At 34.7% G+C, this 19,921-nt stretch overlaps 1 protein-coding gene and 1 non-coding gene across 2 annotated transcripts in view; one reads left to right on the top strand and one right to left on the bottom strand.

Annotated features, from left to right (window-relative positions):
• The window catches only part of LOC130814606 (kinesin-like protein KIN-13B), a 15,274-nt gene extending 755 nt beyond the window's left edge, over positions 1-14,519 (bottom strand). Inside the window, exons 1-11 of the mRNA XM_057680729.1 lie at positions 14,102-14,519; positions 13,715-13,927; positions 12,375-12,503; positions 11,558-11,665; positions 4,452-4,529; positions 4,284-4,369; positions 2,269-2,424; positions 1,888-2,190; positions 1,496-1,714; positions 941-1,415; positions 794-859 (exon numbers count right to left, since the gene is read on the bottom strand). Of these exons, the coding sequence (XP_057536712.1) occupies positions 794-859; positions 941-1,415; positions 1,496-1,714; positions 1,888-2,190; positions 2,269-2,424; positions 4,284-4,369; positions 4,452-4,529; positions 11,558-11,665; positions 12,375-12,503; positions 13,715-13,927; positions 14,102-14,209 (1,941 nt within the window). The 5' untranslated portion in view covers positions 14,210-14,519. The remainder of the gene's footprint in view (positions 1-793; positions 860-940; positions 1,416-1,495; positions 1,715-1,887; positions 2,191-2,268; positions 2,425-4,283; positions 4,370-4,451; positions 4,530-11,557; positions 11,666-12,374; positions 12,504-13,714; positions 13,928-14,101) is intronic.
• Positions 14,520-19,265: 4,746 nt separating this feature from the next.
• Positions 19,266-19,346, top strand: TRNAL-AAG (transfer RNA leucine (anticodon AAG)). The gene has a single exon. It is a non-coding gene; the product is annotated as a tRNA-Leu (tRNA).
• The last annotated feature ends 575 nt before the right edge of the window (positions 19,347-19,921 follow it).

Genomic DNA, 19,921 nt, shown 5'->3' with positions numbered 1-19,921 from the left:
TTCGAAACTTCCCAGGTCAGTAATGAACAAATTTGGACTTTTTTAAACCCCACTAACATCTAAAGTGTTAAAGAAATGCCATAACTTCACCAAAAGTACCCTTAGGACGCGTTGAGATAATGTATCAAGGGGAAAAATGCTGAACTACATAAAATGTAGATGACAAACCGTGATTGTAAATACCATATAGGTATATGTATTGTTATAAAGGGAACAGGATGGTAAATATGTAGCAACTAGTGGGAAATGAGGAATCAATACTATTATCCTAACTTGAGGGTAGTTACTTTAAAGGATGGAAGATAGCTATTACGCTCTTGAGAGCAATAGTTCCCTGGTGCCTCAATCCCCCTCGTCATCATCTTAGCCCCTTTTATGACTAATTTTCCCATTTAACATCAATACTTGGTCATTTTTCTCTCTACTGCATCATCCTCAGTTTAAGCATGTCTTGTTAAAACTTATAGATTCATACAATGAAATTCAAGTGAGGTATATGTCAAAAAAAAAAAAAAAAAAAAAAAAAAAAAAAAAAAAAAAAAACTACGAAATCTCATTTGTTTTGCTTATGTATTTGTAAGCTTTTTCTGAATATATGAGTTAATGAGTACATAGAAATACTGCATAGTAATACGATTTTCTTTAAAAAAATATCTATTTGAATGAATCAGCAAGATTTTGTTGTTTTGTGGATTGAAACATTTCTAAGTAATGATAAAATTCAACAAACTTCAACACCAAATTCTATTGTGGCCTATGAATACATTAATCTGATAACATATAATAAGCATACCTCTCTCACAAGTTCCATTGTTTCTTCAATTAATCCTCTGTGGGCAGCAACTAAGTCTTCTTCTTCCTACCAACAAGTAACGTAACTTAGGATTATATGCATTAAACCATGCACCACCCTTCTATAATAATAAAAAAGCTTTCTCACCTTCAGTAACGTATTAAGATCATCATCTGAATTCATATTATTCAAATAAAAGTCGGTGTGCTCTTTCCTCGTCCTATTCTCTGCAGCTAGCACATGAAAGGTCTCTGGCTTCTTATTCTTGATCCGATAACGCTTCTCTTGTTCATAAACATCTGCAGAGGTATCATCATCATCAACAGTCATGTCAATAAGACCTCCATTTTGTCCTCTGTAATAATCTGTATATCCAGAAACAGCTGCACTGTCTGCTCTTCCACTGGGAACACGCTCTATCTTGGGGGATGCTGAGGCTTCTCTTTCAAGTTCTCTGGACCACCCAAACCTACTGCTCCCGTTTAAACTGTCAGTTGTGATCTCTTCAACGTTTAATTGTTGTCCTGGCCCAGAACTGAAGGGTTGTGAATTTGAGTCTTTAGATGTAGTTGACGACGTAATATCCCTTTTTGAGGTGTTTCCCTTAGACAGACTTTTGACTCTGAAAAGATTAAACAATTCAAGCACAGGTCAAGGCATTTTAAGTAGCAAAACATCAACAGTCTTGGAAAGCAAAACTACCTGTCCGCATATCTGAGTGTGTTTAGAGTGTGTTCACAGGACCCTGCGTTTGGAGATACGCAAGATATCATAATTGTCCGTGAGTTTCCGACGAAAGAATCCCGAAGAACTTCTGTAAGCTTACTTCCTCTAAAAGGAATATGATTCTGATCATTGTCAAGAGCTCGTATACATTCTTTTAACGCAAGGAGACTCTTGTTAATTTCAGCACCTTCCATTCTACAATTAATAGTATTAGCGTAAGTGCCTGTCTACCAATTGGACTTCCAACTTAATTATAAAAGAATGAAATAAACCAATAGGTTAAGCTCCTGAGAAGCAAATAAATCTAGAACCAAAAGGACCAAAACAATAAATTCAAATCACAAAAGCAACATATTCAGTAGATTCACCTAGTCTGTTTATCATTATCTGTAGTATCTGCACCGCGTTCACTACCCGCAAGATCTATGAAAGAGAGCTTGCCAACAACTCTAGGAGGCTTTGATTCACTACCATCAGCTGATCTCTTAATGGCCAGCTGAAGAATAGCATGTGATCTTGATGACTCTTCATTTGCACCAGTCGTACCAGTGCTTCTTGTAGCATTCCCTTTCTCAATCAGATCCCTGATAGTTTCAGCATCATACACTTTGTATTCTTGCAAACCAACAATGCAGACCTGCTTTTTGCCATCCTCCCTCATGCATAAGCTCCTGCAACAAGAAAGTTTGAGAAGATTTAAGCTTCTTGTAGATAATGTCCAAGACCTAAGGGCAATGCGTATAACTTACTTGCGGTCACTAAGAAGATCAAAAAGTTTCCCTCCATATATCTCAAAGAAACTGACAAACAATTGAAACCCTTGGTTTCTGTAAGTTCTGTGTATTAATCTCAAGATATCTTGGGATGCTCTCAGGGGTAAAGGCTGCATTGTGTAAGTCTTTCCGCTTCCTACAAAAGAATTGAATAACGTGAGATTTAAGAAATTTTTATGAAACATCCAGGTACAATGAAATAACAGCATGCTTTCAACAGGATGACACAGACAACAAAATGGGTTAAAGGTCTTCAAATATATTAACCATTAATTTCAGCCCCAGTGTTTGACCTCCAACCATCACATTAGCTTCTCCATCATTAGAGCTCCATATAATAGATGTGTTAAGAAAAAGATAAGGGATGGCCACAGGTAATTTAGACATTTTGCTAACTTGAGTATTTCTGATTTTAGTTTGTTTAAGGAGATGCTCATAAACAATTTGAGCAGATCTGCAGATATTAACAAAGTCTTGATATAAGAAAGAAGCAGATAATTTATATCCCACGTCTTTTAGCCATTTATAGCATTGACAAACACAGTTTCAGACAACAAAGTTTATGCCGAAAAAAGCAAGTAGTGGCATATATAGGACTTGATGATTTGATAAGGTGAAATAATAGCTAATATCACACAAAATCCATTACTCAATGCCATAAAAGGCTTCCATTTGGCCAGGGTTTGGGAGGTAGTATAAATGCAACCAGCAACCTTATCCTTGTCATGCGTGGAGAATTATACAAGGGCACTAAAAAATTTTTGAAGAACTTTTGGAATACCGTAGAAAATCACAAGGAATAATATATGCTGTATTGTTATTAGTTTGTTTTGGTGAGTGTTAGAAAACTATTTTAACAAAGAAAAATATATATCCTTATATTTTGTATATAGTATGGAGGAGGAAATGAAGAGGGTGTAGTTGTGAGAAAAGTGTTTTTACACACTATAGGAGTGTAGAGCTCACTTGAAAAGCTCATTTCTGGGTTCTTGACCATTTACGTAGTACAAAATCCTTACAATCAATGTCCTACTTATACACTCTTGCTCATCCTTTACATGGCTTTAGTTAGTGCCAGTGCACTACAGTTTACAGAGACCCATGCCCACCCCCGAACAATCCCCTAAACACAGCTCATTCAGTCATTCACCACTTCGGGAAATATTCATGCATTACACAAACATCATCTATAACTTCAAACATATAAGAAGTGCACATGATTTATTGAATCAAATCACTATAGTCTATTAAAATCTAAAAGCAAAGAACTATAACTCCAACCCAGAATTGACTTAAATTACTACATAAATATAAAAAATTCCAAGATGATCACAAATTTCAACAAAAATTACTAAGAACCAAGATACACTAAATCATCCTCGATTAAACTCAAAATTAACAGTGCTCCTGATTAAAAAAACTACCACATGGAAGACCAAGAACACATGCTTAATACAAAGCTGTTCAGCTGTTTATGAATTACTAAAGCTCCATAGGAAAATTTTCTTTGACGTAGCAAAATATGTCAACTATCAAAAAGTGGCTGCAAGGCATTGATTTGGGTATGCAGAACATGAGTCATCAACATCAGGAATTGGTAGAAATCATACCAATGTAAATTGCTAATTATGTCTGATAAATATCAGATGTTGGAAAATTAATCATCAAATGGAATATCTCCAATACATATAGAAAAAGAAACCAAGGATCAAACAAGCACAGAAAATCGGAAACACATCTAAAACTTCAAACAAAACTTTAAAGTTTAACTTATCTCCTTCAGAATAATGCATGACACAAAAGTTTTCAGTGCACAGGAATTAAAAGCTTTCATTACTCGTAGAGTGTCATAAACACCCATAACTAATAACTAGGGGATGTTAATTGATAACCACAACTCAGGTTGGCACTAGTTAAGCTAGCACAGTGCAACATATTTTTACTAAGCCAATAACAACCAAAAGAATTTCCATACATCAAACATAATCAACTTGCCTGTTTGACCATATGCAAAACATGTTGCTTTTGTCTTTTGGAAAATCAATGGGACAACAGGCTCGACTGTCTCAGCATACACCTACAAGGATTTAGAGTACAACAAACTGAATCAAGAATAAGAAAAAATTTTATTGAAAAAGAAAGAATACTTAGTTACTTACCTCGTCATTCGAGACATGTTCAGGAAGGACAGCATCAAAGACAAATTCATGTTTTTCCACATATTCTGTAAGATCGACCTAGCAAAAATCAACAATTAGATGATTAAATTCCGTAATAAGATGAGCTATTGCAAGCACAAAGAAGGTAATATCAAAACAAATGATGCAAGGTGTATCAGGCTAATTTGCTAAAAACTGTGAAAGCATTTAAAGGAAACATGTTTGACCAACTTGGCTCACCATGAATAGATGCCAACATATGTAGAACATAAGTTATCATTAATTTAACAAGTTGATAACTTCAAATATCCACACAAAAGTGATAATAAAAATGGATATTAGAATACCACTGCCACTGACATTGGCTTATGGATTTATCTAGCAATTCAGATTTACTTTATGTAGAGTGTATAAGATTTCATCAAAAAGGAAACACTGCAGTTGCTGCTGTTTGTGCCACCTCTCATATCCTTTCCCATTGGCACACTTGAAATAGGATGGCTCATTTACTCAAATCAAAATCACAAGTAACTGCTTCAAAGATTTGCAAACAATCGTTCCATTTGGAAGACAGAAACTGATGTCCAAGTGTAGATGGAGTACTTCAAAATAGTGAGAGACTATGAGAAAATTATATGGTTTCTTGAGGGAAATAAGTAGTTTCCCTCATATCTACTAAAGTTATCTATCTGATTAGAATTCTGGACAGAACTATAATAGAAATTATTTTTTAACAAATGGGTAGAAAACTTCCAAGTTCAACATTTTATGAGAAGATTATGATCAAGAAGAGAAGTGAAAAGATACAAAGCTAAAACATAACTTCCAGCAGAAGAGCACATTTGTTAAAGCAAAAAAGAGCTAATCTATATAGCTTTTATATTTGAGATTGAGACAATAGAGGCTTGCCTAAATCTTAGGCTTTTATGGCATATGAAGGTATATCACTGAAGCATCTTGGTTGTTTTGGGCATTTGTAGAAGGCATTGTAGAAAGCTTGGGAACTCATACAGAAAATTGAGTAGATTGATTTGTGCTATATATCAATTATAAATTTGATGTTTTTATAGACCACTATCAAGCATAAGACCTAAATGATAAACTATGTGCATTAACAACGGCACTTGCACCTCTTCTTGAGAATGATCAGGGTACATCCAGAAAACTGATATGGACCAGGAATTTTCAATAGGTAGATATTGAAGTTACTAGGAAAAAGGGAAAAAGGTAAAAAAAGGAAAAAGTAAGCTAAGGGAATAGTAAAGAAGAAAGACAATTAAAAGAGAAGATGTGCTAATTTGAGCTTAGCTACTCCAGAGAAGTAATTCATATCTGAGATGCCATTACAATGTCTTTACCTCAATTATTTATAGAGATAATTTTAGCCTAACAATCATTAGCTAGGACTTTCTAGAGTATTACTCAATATGAGGCAAAATACAAAGTATAAGCTGGACCCCACTAGAAGGGCTAATAACTAATTTGATTCTCTTTTCCAGGTGGACATTTTTTGCATCAGCTTCCTGTAATGGAATCCATAGCTTCTTCAACTGAATTCCCCATGGCCTGTGTACCTCTTTTGCTACGCCTCTTGTAGGACAGGATCCCTTTCTTCTGCATTGGATGCATCACATTACCCTGGGCCAGCAGATTCACCTTGTCCTCAAGGTGATTAGAAGGAAAGACCAACAGCATACGTTGAAGATCCTCCCAAGTGGCATCTGTTGTAGGCAAATCCTTCCATACACCAGAATTTCAGCTTGATCCGGGAACGAGGAACGGTAACTTATATCCAGGATATCTTCGGGTTATGATACAAATTCTAAGTCAAGAGTTAGACGAGGAGGAATAGGGAAGCAGCTGCTGATCCTACTACTGCTTTGAGCTGACATGAAATGTAGGATGTATTAGAGTAGAATCAGGTAGCTCCAATGTATACGCCACTTTCCCGATCTTTTGTAATATCTTATATGGACCGTAGAAACGAGGTGCTAATTTTTCATCGATTTGTGTAGCCAAAGACCTTTGTTTGTATGGTTGTAATTTAAGATAGACCATGTCTCCAACTTCATATGAAACATCTTTCCTCTTCTTATCAGCACAATACTTTATCAATTGCTAAATTAAACTGCATCTCATCTAAAATTGCATCCCTTTCGCGGAGTAGTTGATCCAAACTATCGACCACGGTCTCCTCATTAAAACGCACCAAGTGTGGGGGTGGGTAGCCGTACAAGGCTTGAAAAGGGGACATCAGAGTGGACGATGAGGCGAAGTATTATAACAATATTCGGCCCATAGTATCCAAGTGGTCCACTTATGGGGTTGCCCATTGATATAACATCTCAAATATGTTTCAAGTGCCTTGTTAATGATCTCTGTTTGGCCGTCGGTTTGTGGATGGAAGGAGGTGCTACGGATGAGCTTTGTGTGTCGTAGCTTGAACAACTCCCGCCAAAATTTACTCAAAAATATACGATCCCGATCGGACACCATGGTAGTAGGAAATCCATGTAGCCTCACTATTTCCTTCATAAAAATGGCAGCACAGAGAATGCCGTGTAGGGGTGGCGAAGGAGCAAGAAATGAGCATACTTGGTTAACCGATCCACCACAACTAGCCCTGCATTCATGCCGTTGGAAGTAGGTAGCCTTCTACGAAATCCATTGAAATATCGCACCACACATGGGCTGGGATGGGTAAGGGCTGTAACAACCCAACAGGCGAACAGCTTGAGGCCTTATGCTGTTGGCATACGGTGCATTCCCACACATATTTCTTTACTTGTTTCCTTATGCCAAACCAAAACCATTAGGCAGCCAACCTTTGGTACGTTTTGAATTCCCCGGCATGCCCTCCCATCGGCAGATCATGGTATTCTTGTAGTAACACATGAATGGAGATGAGTGTGACAACACATGGCGCCCTTTGTAGAATAGCTTGGCACCCCGCATAGTGAACCCCCTTTGTGTTGCATTTTGATGTTCAATTGCTTGGCGAATCTTCACTAAATTAGTGTCACGGTCTACTTCTTGCTGTAGAATATCCCATTGAATACTGTGTGGGCTGAGTAAGGAACTCAATTCGGCTTACTCATCAGGAATTCGAGACAGCGCATCAGCCACTTTGTTGGATGCTCCAAGGTTATATAAGATATCAAAATCATAGACCATCAACTTTAACACCCACTTTTGGTAATCGGTGTCGATTTCCCGCTACTCCTATATGAATTTAAGGCTTCGCTGATCGGTTTTGACAATGAATTTTCGCCCCAGCAAGTAGTGCTTCCATATCATTATTGTAAAAACAATTGCCATGAAATCCTCGTATATCGATTTCGCTGCCTATGCTCCTCCATAGAACGACTATACACAGGTACGTCGTCAAAGAAGACTAATACGAACTTCCGCAAATAGGGCCGAAAAATGTCATTCATGAATGCTTGAAAGGTGGCGGTATGTTAGTTAAACTGAATGGCATAACTAAAAATTTGTAGTGCCCCTCGTGAATGCGAAAGGTCGTTTTGCAAATGTCTTCCTGCCTCATTCTATTCTGGTGATAACCAGATTTTAAGTCCAGTTTGGTAAAAACAACTCCACCATACAGTTCATCTAAAAGTTCATCAATAATAGGAATAGGATACTTATCTGGGATAGTAGCCTTGTTGAGTGCTCGATAATCAACACAGAACCTCCAAGAACTGTCCTTCCACTTTATAAGGATAACTAGGCTACAAAACGGGCTAGTTGAGGATTGGATACGTCTTACCTTGAGCATGTTAGCAACCATGGTTTCTATCTCGGTTTCCTGGAAATGTGGGTAGCGGTAGGGTCGGACACTAATGGGATTAGTACCATCTTTAAGGGTGATCGTATGGTCTCTAAATCGGTGAGGGGGAAGGTTGGTAATAGGTTGGAATATGGGGTCATACTTTTGAATGATGTCTTGTAAGCAAGGAGGGATTATTGTAGGGTTGGTTGTGCGCTCCGCTTGAAAGCTTGCAAATTCGACTAGCACTTCAGGGCCTTCATGTTTGATTATGCGAAGCATGGCTTTAAATGATATGCAATCTCTGCGTGATGAAGAGTCGCCCCTAATGATATGTTCCACTTCGTTGAGGCTAAACCTCATGGTCTGTAACTTCCAATCTATCGTAACCAGTCCAAGAGTCTCCAGCCATTGCACTCCTAATACCACATCCGAATGCCCCAACTCAAGAACCAAGAAATCGAGCATTACGGAGATGCCTTGGAATGATAATTGCACGTTCTTACATTCTCCTTGACCTTGCACTTCCTTCCCAGTGCCTAAAACGACAGCAAACCAAGCACCTAGATCACATACCAAACCCAATTTTCGCACAAGTGAAGTTGAAATTAAATTATTAGTAGCTCCGGAATCAATTAAAATAACCACCTCTGCTCCTTGAACTTCACCTAATAGTTTCATGGTTTTCGTCCCCGTAAGACCCACCACTAAACTCAATGAAATGTTTGCTAATGGAATTTCCTCTCCTTCATTTTCAATGGCTTCGTCCATCGCTTCCTCGATCTCTTCACAGTCATCATCAAACGAGACCAACAAACTATACTCTCTATTTTTACAAACGTGATTGTAGGACCATTTACCATCACAACGAAAGCACAAGCCCTTTGCTCGTTTTTCTCGCATCTCTTTTTCTGTTAATTTGAGGGTGTTTTGTTTTCGTTTGTAGGAATGTAAGGGTGTGGAGAGATTATCAGGATAAATAGGATGTTTATAAATGGGTCTAAATGGTGGTTTATAGTGAGTGGTAAAAGAAGAGGTGGGTGAGTGAGGTGTCAAATTAATGTGGGGGACACGGGTAGGTAGGGGGCCGGTTTTAAGGAATTGTGAAAAGAAAGAACTTGAGTATGTTTGGTCTATATATGCTGCCCACTACATTGCCTTTTATAAAGTGGTGGCATCAAAAAATCTTAATTCAGTCTTGATGTGCTCCTTTAATCCATTCACATAAGACCCAAGCATAATAAATTCAGGCACCTTCTCCAACACCGTAATCTTCTCCACAAACTCCTGTGTGTATTCAGCCACCGTCCCTTCTTGCTTGACGGCCAGCCACTGTTCACAGAGGGTCCCTTTGTTTCGTGGCTGGGCATAATGGAGGATGAGGTTTTTCAACTTAGCCCAAGTTCGAATCGTGCCCGATTGACAATTCCATTGATACCACAACAGAGCTGCGCCATCCATGCTCATCACGGCTACTTCAATTCGCTCCTCATCCGTCAACTGATAAATTTAAAAAACTTTTTAGCCTTGAGTAACCATCCGTCGGGGTTCTCTTCGTAAAACATGGGTATGTCTAGCCTTTTTAGCTTCCAATATTCTCTTGGGTTCAGTTCGGGACGCCCATAATTCGAACGTGGTGATCCAAATAGGTCTGTGTGGATATAATCATGGGGAAGGGTGTGATATGGCATGGGATTGGGTTGGATGGGAGATAGAATAGGATATGGTTGATATGTGACGGGAATGTGCGTAGCCTAAGGTGGGGTGCGAAATAGGAACTGGAATGGGTGATAGTGGTGGGTGATTCGGATTCGGGATGGGTAAGGTTGTTTGGGTGGAGGGGTGGCCGGAATTTTGGGAAGTGCGAATTGGGTGGTTACTTTCCTCCGTAATAAGTGTTGGGAAGTTAGGGGTATTTTGGGTCTGGATATATGATGGTGGTTGATGATCTAGTGGTTGCATTTTTTTCAAAGCCTCTTGCATCCGGATTTGCCCTTCCAGTATCATTGAGGCTAAGGAATCTTTGAGGTTCTCCTAGCTCTTCAATAAGCTCTCTTCCATTCTCTCCTCTAATGCACACAGTTCAGATTGCACCTGAGTAGGTAAGTCCTTCAACATCTCAAGATCTTGCTCAAGGGCTTCCATTCTTTATTGATTAGTTGGGTTACCCATGGATTTGTTTTTTCTCTAATACCAATTGATATGGACCAGGAATTTTCAATAGGTAGAAATTGAAGTTACGGGGGAAAAGGGAAAAAGGGAGAAAAAAAAAATTAAAGGAAAAAGTAAGCTAAGGGAATAGTAAAGCAGAAAGACAATTAAAAGAGAAGATGTGCTAATTTGAGCTTAGCTACTCCAGAGAAGTAATTCATATCTGAGATGCCATTACAATGCCTTTACCTCAATTACTTATATTGATAATTTTTGCCTAACAATCATTAGTTATGACTTTATAGAGTATTACTCAATATGAGGCAAAATACAATGTATAAGTTGGACCCCACTGGAAGGGCTAATAACTAATTTGATTCTCTTTTCCAGGTGGACATTTTTTGCATCAGCTTCCTGTAATAGAATCCATAGGTTCTTCAACCGAATTCCCCATGGCTTGTGCACCTCTTTTGCTACGCCTCTTATAGGTCATGATCCCTTTCTTCTGCATTGGATGCATCATAAAAACCCACCTAAATAGAAACATCAGCTACCAATACATGATCACCTCAATGTTGTCAACATCATCCTTAGTTTTAGAAAACAGTGTTGGAGCCTAAGTGCAAAGCGCAAGGTAAAAGAGCGAGCTTTCGATAGGTGAGGCGCACGTTTTGTTCTAATGCTTATTAAACAATTTTATAGCATATTTGATAATTTAAACATAATTGCATTAAGCCACTAATATAATGCAAAATAATACAAGAGGATACCTAAACCCCCATTATAAAGTATTATGTCTGATTGTAATCTTTCTAATTGTCATCACATTGTTATTAAGAGTGTTAAATGAAGAAAATTAACATAGGAAATACCAAATGTCTTCAAAAGGGATTTTGTGATTTTAATTAAGAACATAGATGGTATCAATTCCCACATTTTCAAAGAGACAAAGAAAGATGACAAGAAAAATTGCTTAGTGAACAAAAAATCAGACAAGATCATACAAGGCCCAAGGATGTTATGAAATCAAAAACAGGCACCAAGTATGTTCATCCAATATCAACAAAAATGACAAGGATGCTCCAAAATGATCTTTGCTATGGTATACTCACACCTACAATAACTACTTCCTTGATTTGGCTCTATGGTTACTCCACAAAATGACTGGGATGATCTAATAACTGACCTTAAGTTTTGTCTCATGGACAGTTAGAGCATTGGAATTTGGCTCTATGGTTATAATGTCATCCTCTTTCTTTGCCATCTCCTTTTTGTTCAGAGGTCTTTTTCGTACCTACATTAAATACATAATGATTAACAATAGACACTAAAACATGAAATGCTCTTCAAATAGAACTAGAGAGTACCATTCTACTGGTCAGAACATGTATCTTAAATGGATGTTTTTTTAAAATGTTTCGTTGATAAAAGATTAGCGGTTAAAACTTAAAACTTTATTATGATGACGGCACAAGGTTCACAATAATCAACTTTAAAAAGAAGAACCAATAAATCTACATAGTTTTACACTATTACACATTATAAAAAAATAAAATATTTTCAATATAAATTACAGGAAAGGAATGAAAACTATTCATTTTGAGAGAAAAATGAATAGTTCTTTCACAATTTGTTTGGTCCGATTCGTTTGCTCCCACTTGCTCCCATCTTTTCCCAGACTGTTTCTCTACTCCTGTTCCAATCTCATCTTTTTATTCACTATCGAGTTTCAATTTGCTCCCATTTTTTTCCCGACTTTTTCTCTACACTTCTTCCAATCTCATGGATCAACAAAGAAAATAAAAATCCAACAAAACCCATTTGATTTGATCAAATTCCCAAATGCAAGCCTATGAACTTATTACAGAGAAAATAGTATCTCTAAACAATCAAAATCCCACCATAAGAACTTCAAGGTTTTTTTAAAGCCATTACAAGATATTTTGACAATGTTTCAAATATCCACGCCCTACAAACTAGTTTAGGATAAAAGAGATACATACCACCACTTTGATTTTCGCAACAGAATTTGCCCTGTTTTTATTGGCAGCAAGATATACATCTGATTCTTCAAGGCTCTTACCATGGGCAGGGTTAAGTGAGGATCCATCATACAGGTTATGAGTAGGGATCTGGAAATGGAAAAAAGGAAGAGTTGCATAAAGTTCATATCAGTAAAGCCTAGCACAATCAGCAATAAATTTACTAACAAGTTGGGCAATTAGACTATAATTGAGAGCACAACACTAAGTTTTATACAAAATATAAGTAGGACAAACTTCTCTATAGCCTATACAAGTTTCACTGAATTTATGTATCATAATGGCAACCTGGAAGGTATTTCACCGATAGATTACTAGTAAATAGCTCTTGTGATCAACAAGTCACCAAGCAGGATTTAGTTTCCTAGTTACCATGTGTTAACATGATACTTAAATTCTATGAAATTTATATTGAATTCATGACTTTACTTTGATCTGAATAAGAAATCTGCAATCCATCACTTGGGGCAAGTGGAAACCTTCCAAAGAAGCATAAAGGACAATTAACATAATTTAAGATATTCAAAATGGTACAAAATCCCACCTCCAACGCATTTGACCAAACTTTACTTTTTCAAACATCCTAGAACAGCGTGTTGGATCTTGGATCTTGTGTGTGGAGATCATGGTTATACATTGATCTTTGATGCATTACAGATGAAGAAACAAAGGCTTGGAGTGTTAAGTGAAGAGGAAGGCAAAAAAACAAATTAAAAAAAAAAAAAAAAGTTGTAAGCATGAAGATTGCAGCAGCAGCAAGTTATGGCCCCCAACCGCAAGTCGTGACTTGAACAGATTTTTATCATGTTGCTTCGCCTCTAACCGCAGGTCGTAGTTTTGGATGAGTGAGACATTCTTAGTTTGTTTTCGATTCCTTTGTTTATCTTATTTCTTCCTCTATAATAAATATACTTCCTAAAGGATATTAAGGATGAGATTATTTACCAATTCATTGATCAAAAGAGAGAGATGCTAAGGAGAGCTTATAAAGCCATCAACTCATATCCCTGGTTCTCAGGTTTCTACATAAAAAGTTGTGTTTTTTATTGTTTGTGTTTTATTACTCAATTTTTCTGGCTTATTATTGCTGGTTGCGGGATTGGGAGCATACCATAATGTGTTCGACTCTTCCTCGTCGTTAGTCCTTCATCTCAAAGCTCAATCATTGTACAATTTCGGCAAACTCCAAATTGTGTTCACGGCCTAGGCTAATTCCCATTAAAACATTTTTCTTAATATACACACTGTACCCTGGAGTTATAGCAAGAAAAAACACAAAAAATGGAAGATGCAATTTATACCTCAGAAATAAGATCAGTGTCAAATGAATGAAGATCAAGCAATCCAGGGCTATATTCATTCTGCACAATGCCATCGTCACCAGTTTTCCTCAAAGCTCGAGACGAATTCAACGGTGAAGGTGGATCCAATGGAAAATCATTCCCTGAATTCAAACTCCTCTGTAAATTCCTATTCCATTTTGATCCTCCTTCACCTCCATAAAACCCATAATCCTACATACAATAATTCAAACAAACAACAATATTAACCGCACAATTAATCTCTCCAAACCCATCAAAGCATACTATTTTAAAACAAATTATTACAACAAGAAACTTACAGCAATATTCATCCTTTTCTCCATATTTAAATAAATACAACTAAAAATCTTGGAAAAGAAAATAAACCTGAGGTTGATTAGCTGATTGCAGCCACTTAGAAGGAACTTCAATGAAACTATTATTACTACTATTATCACGTGAAGACCTTTGCATTTGTCTTCCAACAACATTCATCCTTTTCCCTTTAAATCAAATTAGGGTTTCGAGCTTCAAAAATCTTTAATTCAACTTAAAAGCTTCAAACAATCAACAAATAAACACTGATATTATAAAATAAAAAAAAAATCAAAACCTAAAAAGGTGGACTGTGATTGTTAATGAAGTTTGAATCATCATTTGAAAATTGAGGAATATCTTTCAGAAAATGAAAGAAATTGACAAAAAGGGGAAAAAGCCATAAATGAGAGGAGAGAGAAAATGGAAGAAAGAAATAAGGGCTTGTTTGTTTGTTGATTGAAGAAAAGTAGAGCTAAATTCAAATTGAAAGAGGAGCGTGAAATTACACGCGCTGAAAAGTGAGTTCGTGGAAAGTGTTTGAAAATATGATTAAAAGACAGCTGCGATGGGGTAGGGACGGAGAATGAACGTGAATAGCGACCGGGTAATCCTTCACGCGCGTTTGGTGTAGGATTTCAAATTAGTAAAACAAAAATTAATGATTTAACTAATGACGGGGATTCACGATAAATTTATGATCCGTTTGATTTTTGGTATTCATGTTAATGAAAATGAAAATAAACTATAAGGTTAATTTTTATGAAATATATTATATTATTTTCCTAGTTACGAAAAAGTATTTTTTTTATTATTTGTCATCATCATACCTCTAAATTAATTTTTCAGAGAAAAATTTTTAACTATTACTAAAACAAAATACGAATGACCTTATCATCTTTTATAATTGTTTACGTGTTGCTTTTTCATTAAAAATTTTCTCTCTAAAATTTAATGATGATGTTATTGTTATTATGATTATATTTAACTTATTACTTTCTTATTTTGAGTATATTATTATTCTTATTAATTGTTTTTTTTTCAATTTTTAGGTCAAATTGCTAATGTATTAGAAAACTAAATATTATATTTTATTTATTTTAATTATTTATAAAATGTTTTCAATTTAATTTATTAAATGAATATTATTTAGTGTATTGGATATTAATTTTATTTATTAAATGAATATTAGAAAACTGTATATAATATAGTTTTATTAGATTTTTTTTTTGTTTTTGTTATTTATACTCTTGGTTCAAACTAATATCTCTATGTATTTATATATTTGATGTATTGGTTATTATTTAGTGTATTGGATATTTCAATTTTACTTTTTACTTTTATTTTTTATGAGAAAAATTATCTTTGTTGTTTAAACTAATAAAATAATTTTACATAATTCTATGTATTTATATTTGATTTTAAAGTATGTTATTAATAGTAATAATATGTAATACTTCTATAAATTAATGTAATAGTTATTTTTGTTAGAAAAAATTGCTATGTTATTTTTAATTAAAAAAAATCATAATTCGTATTGTACTAAGGATACAAACTATTTGCTCTTTTATTCAAAATAAAAAAATATAAGTATAAATATAATTATATTGCCAACAATGCAAAATATGATATAATGTACGTAATATATATAACTGTTCAGAATGAAACGAAATATAACTATAATGTACAATTTATTTCTTGAAATTTTAATTTCTTAATTTATACAAATATGTCAGAAAATTTGATAAAGTCGTGCATCGCACGGGCAATATTTAGTGACATAATTAAAGTAAAACACTTCTGGTTCGTTCAAAATTAGGTTTGCTTTCATATTAATCTTTATATCATTTAATATTCATTTTAAAGATTGGTCAAATTGGATTCAGTTATAAAGTCTGTATTTATAGAATGGTCGTATTTGTTTAAAAAAAACCTTTAACAAGAACAATCATCCTACAAAAAATTTCAATTAAGCTAAGTTTTCATTATTATTTTCACTATTTTATACCAAATGTCAAATCCACCTTTAGTGTTTTTAATGAAGAATGGGTCTATGGGGGTGTTAATTGGTGTGATGTTTATAGGGGTATTGATGGATATAGAGAGACACACTAGATGCTCTTCACGTTTGATTTTGATTTTGTATGAGTAGGATTTGGCTAATAATTTGTCCCACTTCTTTAAACTTTCAAGTTTAAATCTAAACTAATTTTGTCATTGAATAGTAATTCGATTTCCGTTTTAGTTTTTATTTTTTTGGCCATAAAATTATAAAAATCTACCTATTTTATACCACTTTTTGTAAAAAAAAATTATAACTTTTTTTTACAAATTCCCTTATATAACCCCAAACCTTTGCAAAATAATATCTCTTGACGTTTGTTGACCTTCAAGTAGAGGCTTGACCAATCATGGTTGTCACGTGATATTATTGACTATACCTTTTTCTCTATATTTTTTTATAATTTCCCCATTAATATATTGTTGCTTCCTATATTCCTTTCTCGTATAAATTGACCACTATTAGTGTCATATTTTGAAGTACATTCCAAACCTGTTTTTTTTCTAACTCTACAATCTCCTAATTTCTAAACTGCACAGTCATTACCATTGTCATTCAACTCTTATTTGTTGTATTTACACCATTCGTTCATCTTTATTCAAACCATGTACTTGGTCTTGTAGTTCTTAGTCACTAAATGAAATCAAGGATCAATTGGTACTCTAGATAAATAAAGAGCTTTAAGTTGCAAGAATTTTCATTATAAAGCTTGCAGTCCCTGTTAGAAATGTTCAATAATCAAATGAATATTTTGTAAGACGTTTAACGTAATTATATTAGTATACAACAAGACGTTAATTTAGTCTATATTGAGTAACGTTTATGTTTTACTAGAGACCAACAAACGTCTCTGAACTATTATTTGATAATGGAACGAGCTTAATGTTCTAAATTTATTGGGTCACACTGTATCAACGTGTGAGATCATTTTGTGTATTTGGATCTCTATTAGTCTAGGTTTAAGTGATTAATCTAATTGAACTAGATATTATTTATAATCTCACTATTTAATATGATAGGTTATATTAAGTAAATAAATTATATTTGTAACTCCCCCAATTAATCTAATGAGTGATTAGCATTATTGGGTGATGTAACAGTATGTTATGGAATTTGCAAAGTCTTCACAATGAATTTATTTGTCTTCTACATATATAGCTCCTAGCTTCATGTAGAGAAAGTGTGCCGTGACTTTTTTTTTCTTTGTAAAAAAATTGAGAGCAACTGTGAGTAATAATACAAGGTTGTATATACACAAAATTAGTTTTAAAATTGTTCTTAAACATCATATAAGTATATGAGGTCTTGCAAGACGTTGTGGGTGGACTACACCAGAAGAACTTCATTTGCGGTTCTTGTCTCGTGGTTATATTTTGCTAGTGGATTCACGCTACAAAGGTATAATTTCGTTCGATATTTATTTGTTTCATCTCATGTCAACAAATAAATATCGAAATGAAAAATTATACCTTTGTAGCGTGAATCCACTAGCAAAATATAACCAGGAGACAAAAAACGCAAATGAATTCCTCTAGTGTAGTCCACCAACAATGACTATAAAACTCCGCATACTAATACGTTGTTTAAAAATAATTCTTAAACTAATTTTGTGTGTATACCACTCTTGTATTTAATCTCACTTGAGAATTATAATCTTGTATAAACTATCAAGGTTTGTTAAGTAACACTATATAACCTACGTAATATATGTTGTTATCTTGCTTTTTATAATGTGAAGCACATGATCAGAAAATATAACTTCTACCACATTAAGTAGATGTTACATTTCCAATTGAAATCTCATAAAAGCACAATAATGAATATGGTAGAACTCCATTCAACTCTTTCTTTGTTAACATTCTAGCGGTTACAAGAAGATTTTAAAACCCTTTTAAAATCACCATAATAAATTAGAGGTTACATAATTTATACCACTTAATTTAACTATTATATTAATTAGAGGATTATGACTAATATTTAATCCAGTAACCTTGATTAATGTAGGTCCAAACACACAAAGTTGGTCTTACACATTAATACAATGTGACCCAATAGGATTAGCAACATTAAACTTGGACAACTATCAAATAGCAATCCTATTACGTTTATTGGTCTCTAGTAAAACATAAACGTTACTCCAAAAACGTTACTCAATGTAAACTAAATTAACGTCTCGTTGTATACTTACTTAGTTACGTTAAACGACTTACAAAATATTCACTTATTTATTAAACATTTCTAACAATCTCCCACTTGTTCAAGAAACAAGTTTACTAGAGTTGTAAGACTCCTCCCACTGACTCCCACTTGCTCCAACAAGTTATGAATCTCAAATCATTTGTCAATTTAAGTCTTAATCAAACATAACGTGAGAATAATTGTCATCCTTATTTGGTCTGATCATGTTCCTCGGAGTCATGAGATGAATTGAATAATAAATTTCTCACTTGATTACTGAACATTTGTAATAATCTCCCACTTGTTCAAGAAACAAGTTTACTAGAGTTGTAGGACTCCTCCCATAAACTCCCACTTCCTCCAACAAGTCTCAAATCCTTTGTCAACTTCAGTCTTAATCAAACATAAGGTAAGAACAATTGCCTCCCTTATTTGGTCTGATCGTGTTCCTCGAGCTCATGAGATGAATTGAATAAAAAATAATTATCTTCATAATCCATTTGAGCATGGCCATACATTATAATTCCAACTCTCCGAGTGGCCTTAAACTAATAACTCCAAAAGGCTATGACAATTCCATCTTGTCCCTCCTCTATTCTATGTGATTTATAAAATCCTGAGTACAACCCTTATAGCCCCCTTTTATGACATGGCGTTAGACTGCATCAAAGAACAATAATCCTCACATACGAAGTCAGTGAGAAACGCAGGTCTTAGGATTTTATTTATAAGTCAATTTGAGATATTCTTATAACACCTGTGTTCTTAAAGAATACTCAAAACGGGTCATGTCCAAATAGAAATACTCAACCTCTACCAATATGATTGACTAGACATCCAATGTCTCTATGATCTAAGAACACGAACACAATATATAAAAAAAACATATTCTTTTTACACTATTTCACTTGAAAGTAGTACTTCCAACATTTTAGTCTATATTTCAAATAAACAATTGGAAATATTATAACTTGCTCAAGCTTAGTAGAGCACCAAGTTGAGATGGCCGAGTTGGTCTAAGGCGCCAGATTAAGGTTCTGGTCCGAAAGGGCGTGGGTTCAAATCCCACTCTCAACAATATTTTGCATTGCTGGGTTCCTATTTTATTTTAAAAAAAAACTTGCACAAAACTTACAATTGCAAATATGTGATAATCCATTCAAAAAAACTATTACAAGATTTTACTGAAAAAAATAAATTTATTAGCAGTTTGACTATAATTTTAAGAAAAATTCCACATGGTAGTATCTGGAATCAAACAGGTCGGGTCGGGTCGTTTTCAGGTTCGGGTCATATATAAATGGGTCAGTAGACCCTTGACCTGAACATTACCCATTTAATTAAATGGGTCAAAAATTGAAACCCCGACCTGATCTGTTGCAGGTCGGGTCAACCTGCTAATGACCCATTTAACCTGCTTTTTTTTTCAGGTCATTGAACCCATATATTTCAGGTCATTTGACCCAAAAATTATAATATTACAAAATTACAATATAAAAATTAAAAACTAATTTATGGCTAACACTGTAAAACATTACAAGCTTCATCCATTAATGGAACACAGTATAACATACTTTCATCCATTAATGGAGTTGAAAATCGAACACAGTAAACTAATTTATGGCTAACACTGTAAAACATTACAAGCTTCA

The sequence above is a fragment of the Amaranthus tricolor genome, chromosome 6, assembly GCF_026212465.1.
Source record: "Amaranthus tricolor cultivar Red isolate AtriRed21 chromosome 6, ASM2621246v1, whole genome shotgun sequence".
Taxonomy (NCBI): Eukaryota; Viridiplantae; Streptophyta; class Magnoliopsida; order Caryophyllales; family Amaranthaceae; genus Amaranthus; species Amaranthus tricolor.
Note: the sequence above shows the minus strand (reverse complement) of the source record. Positions and strands in the feature narration are given on the sequence as shown.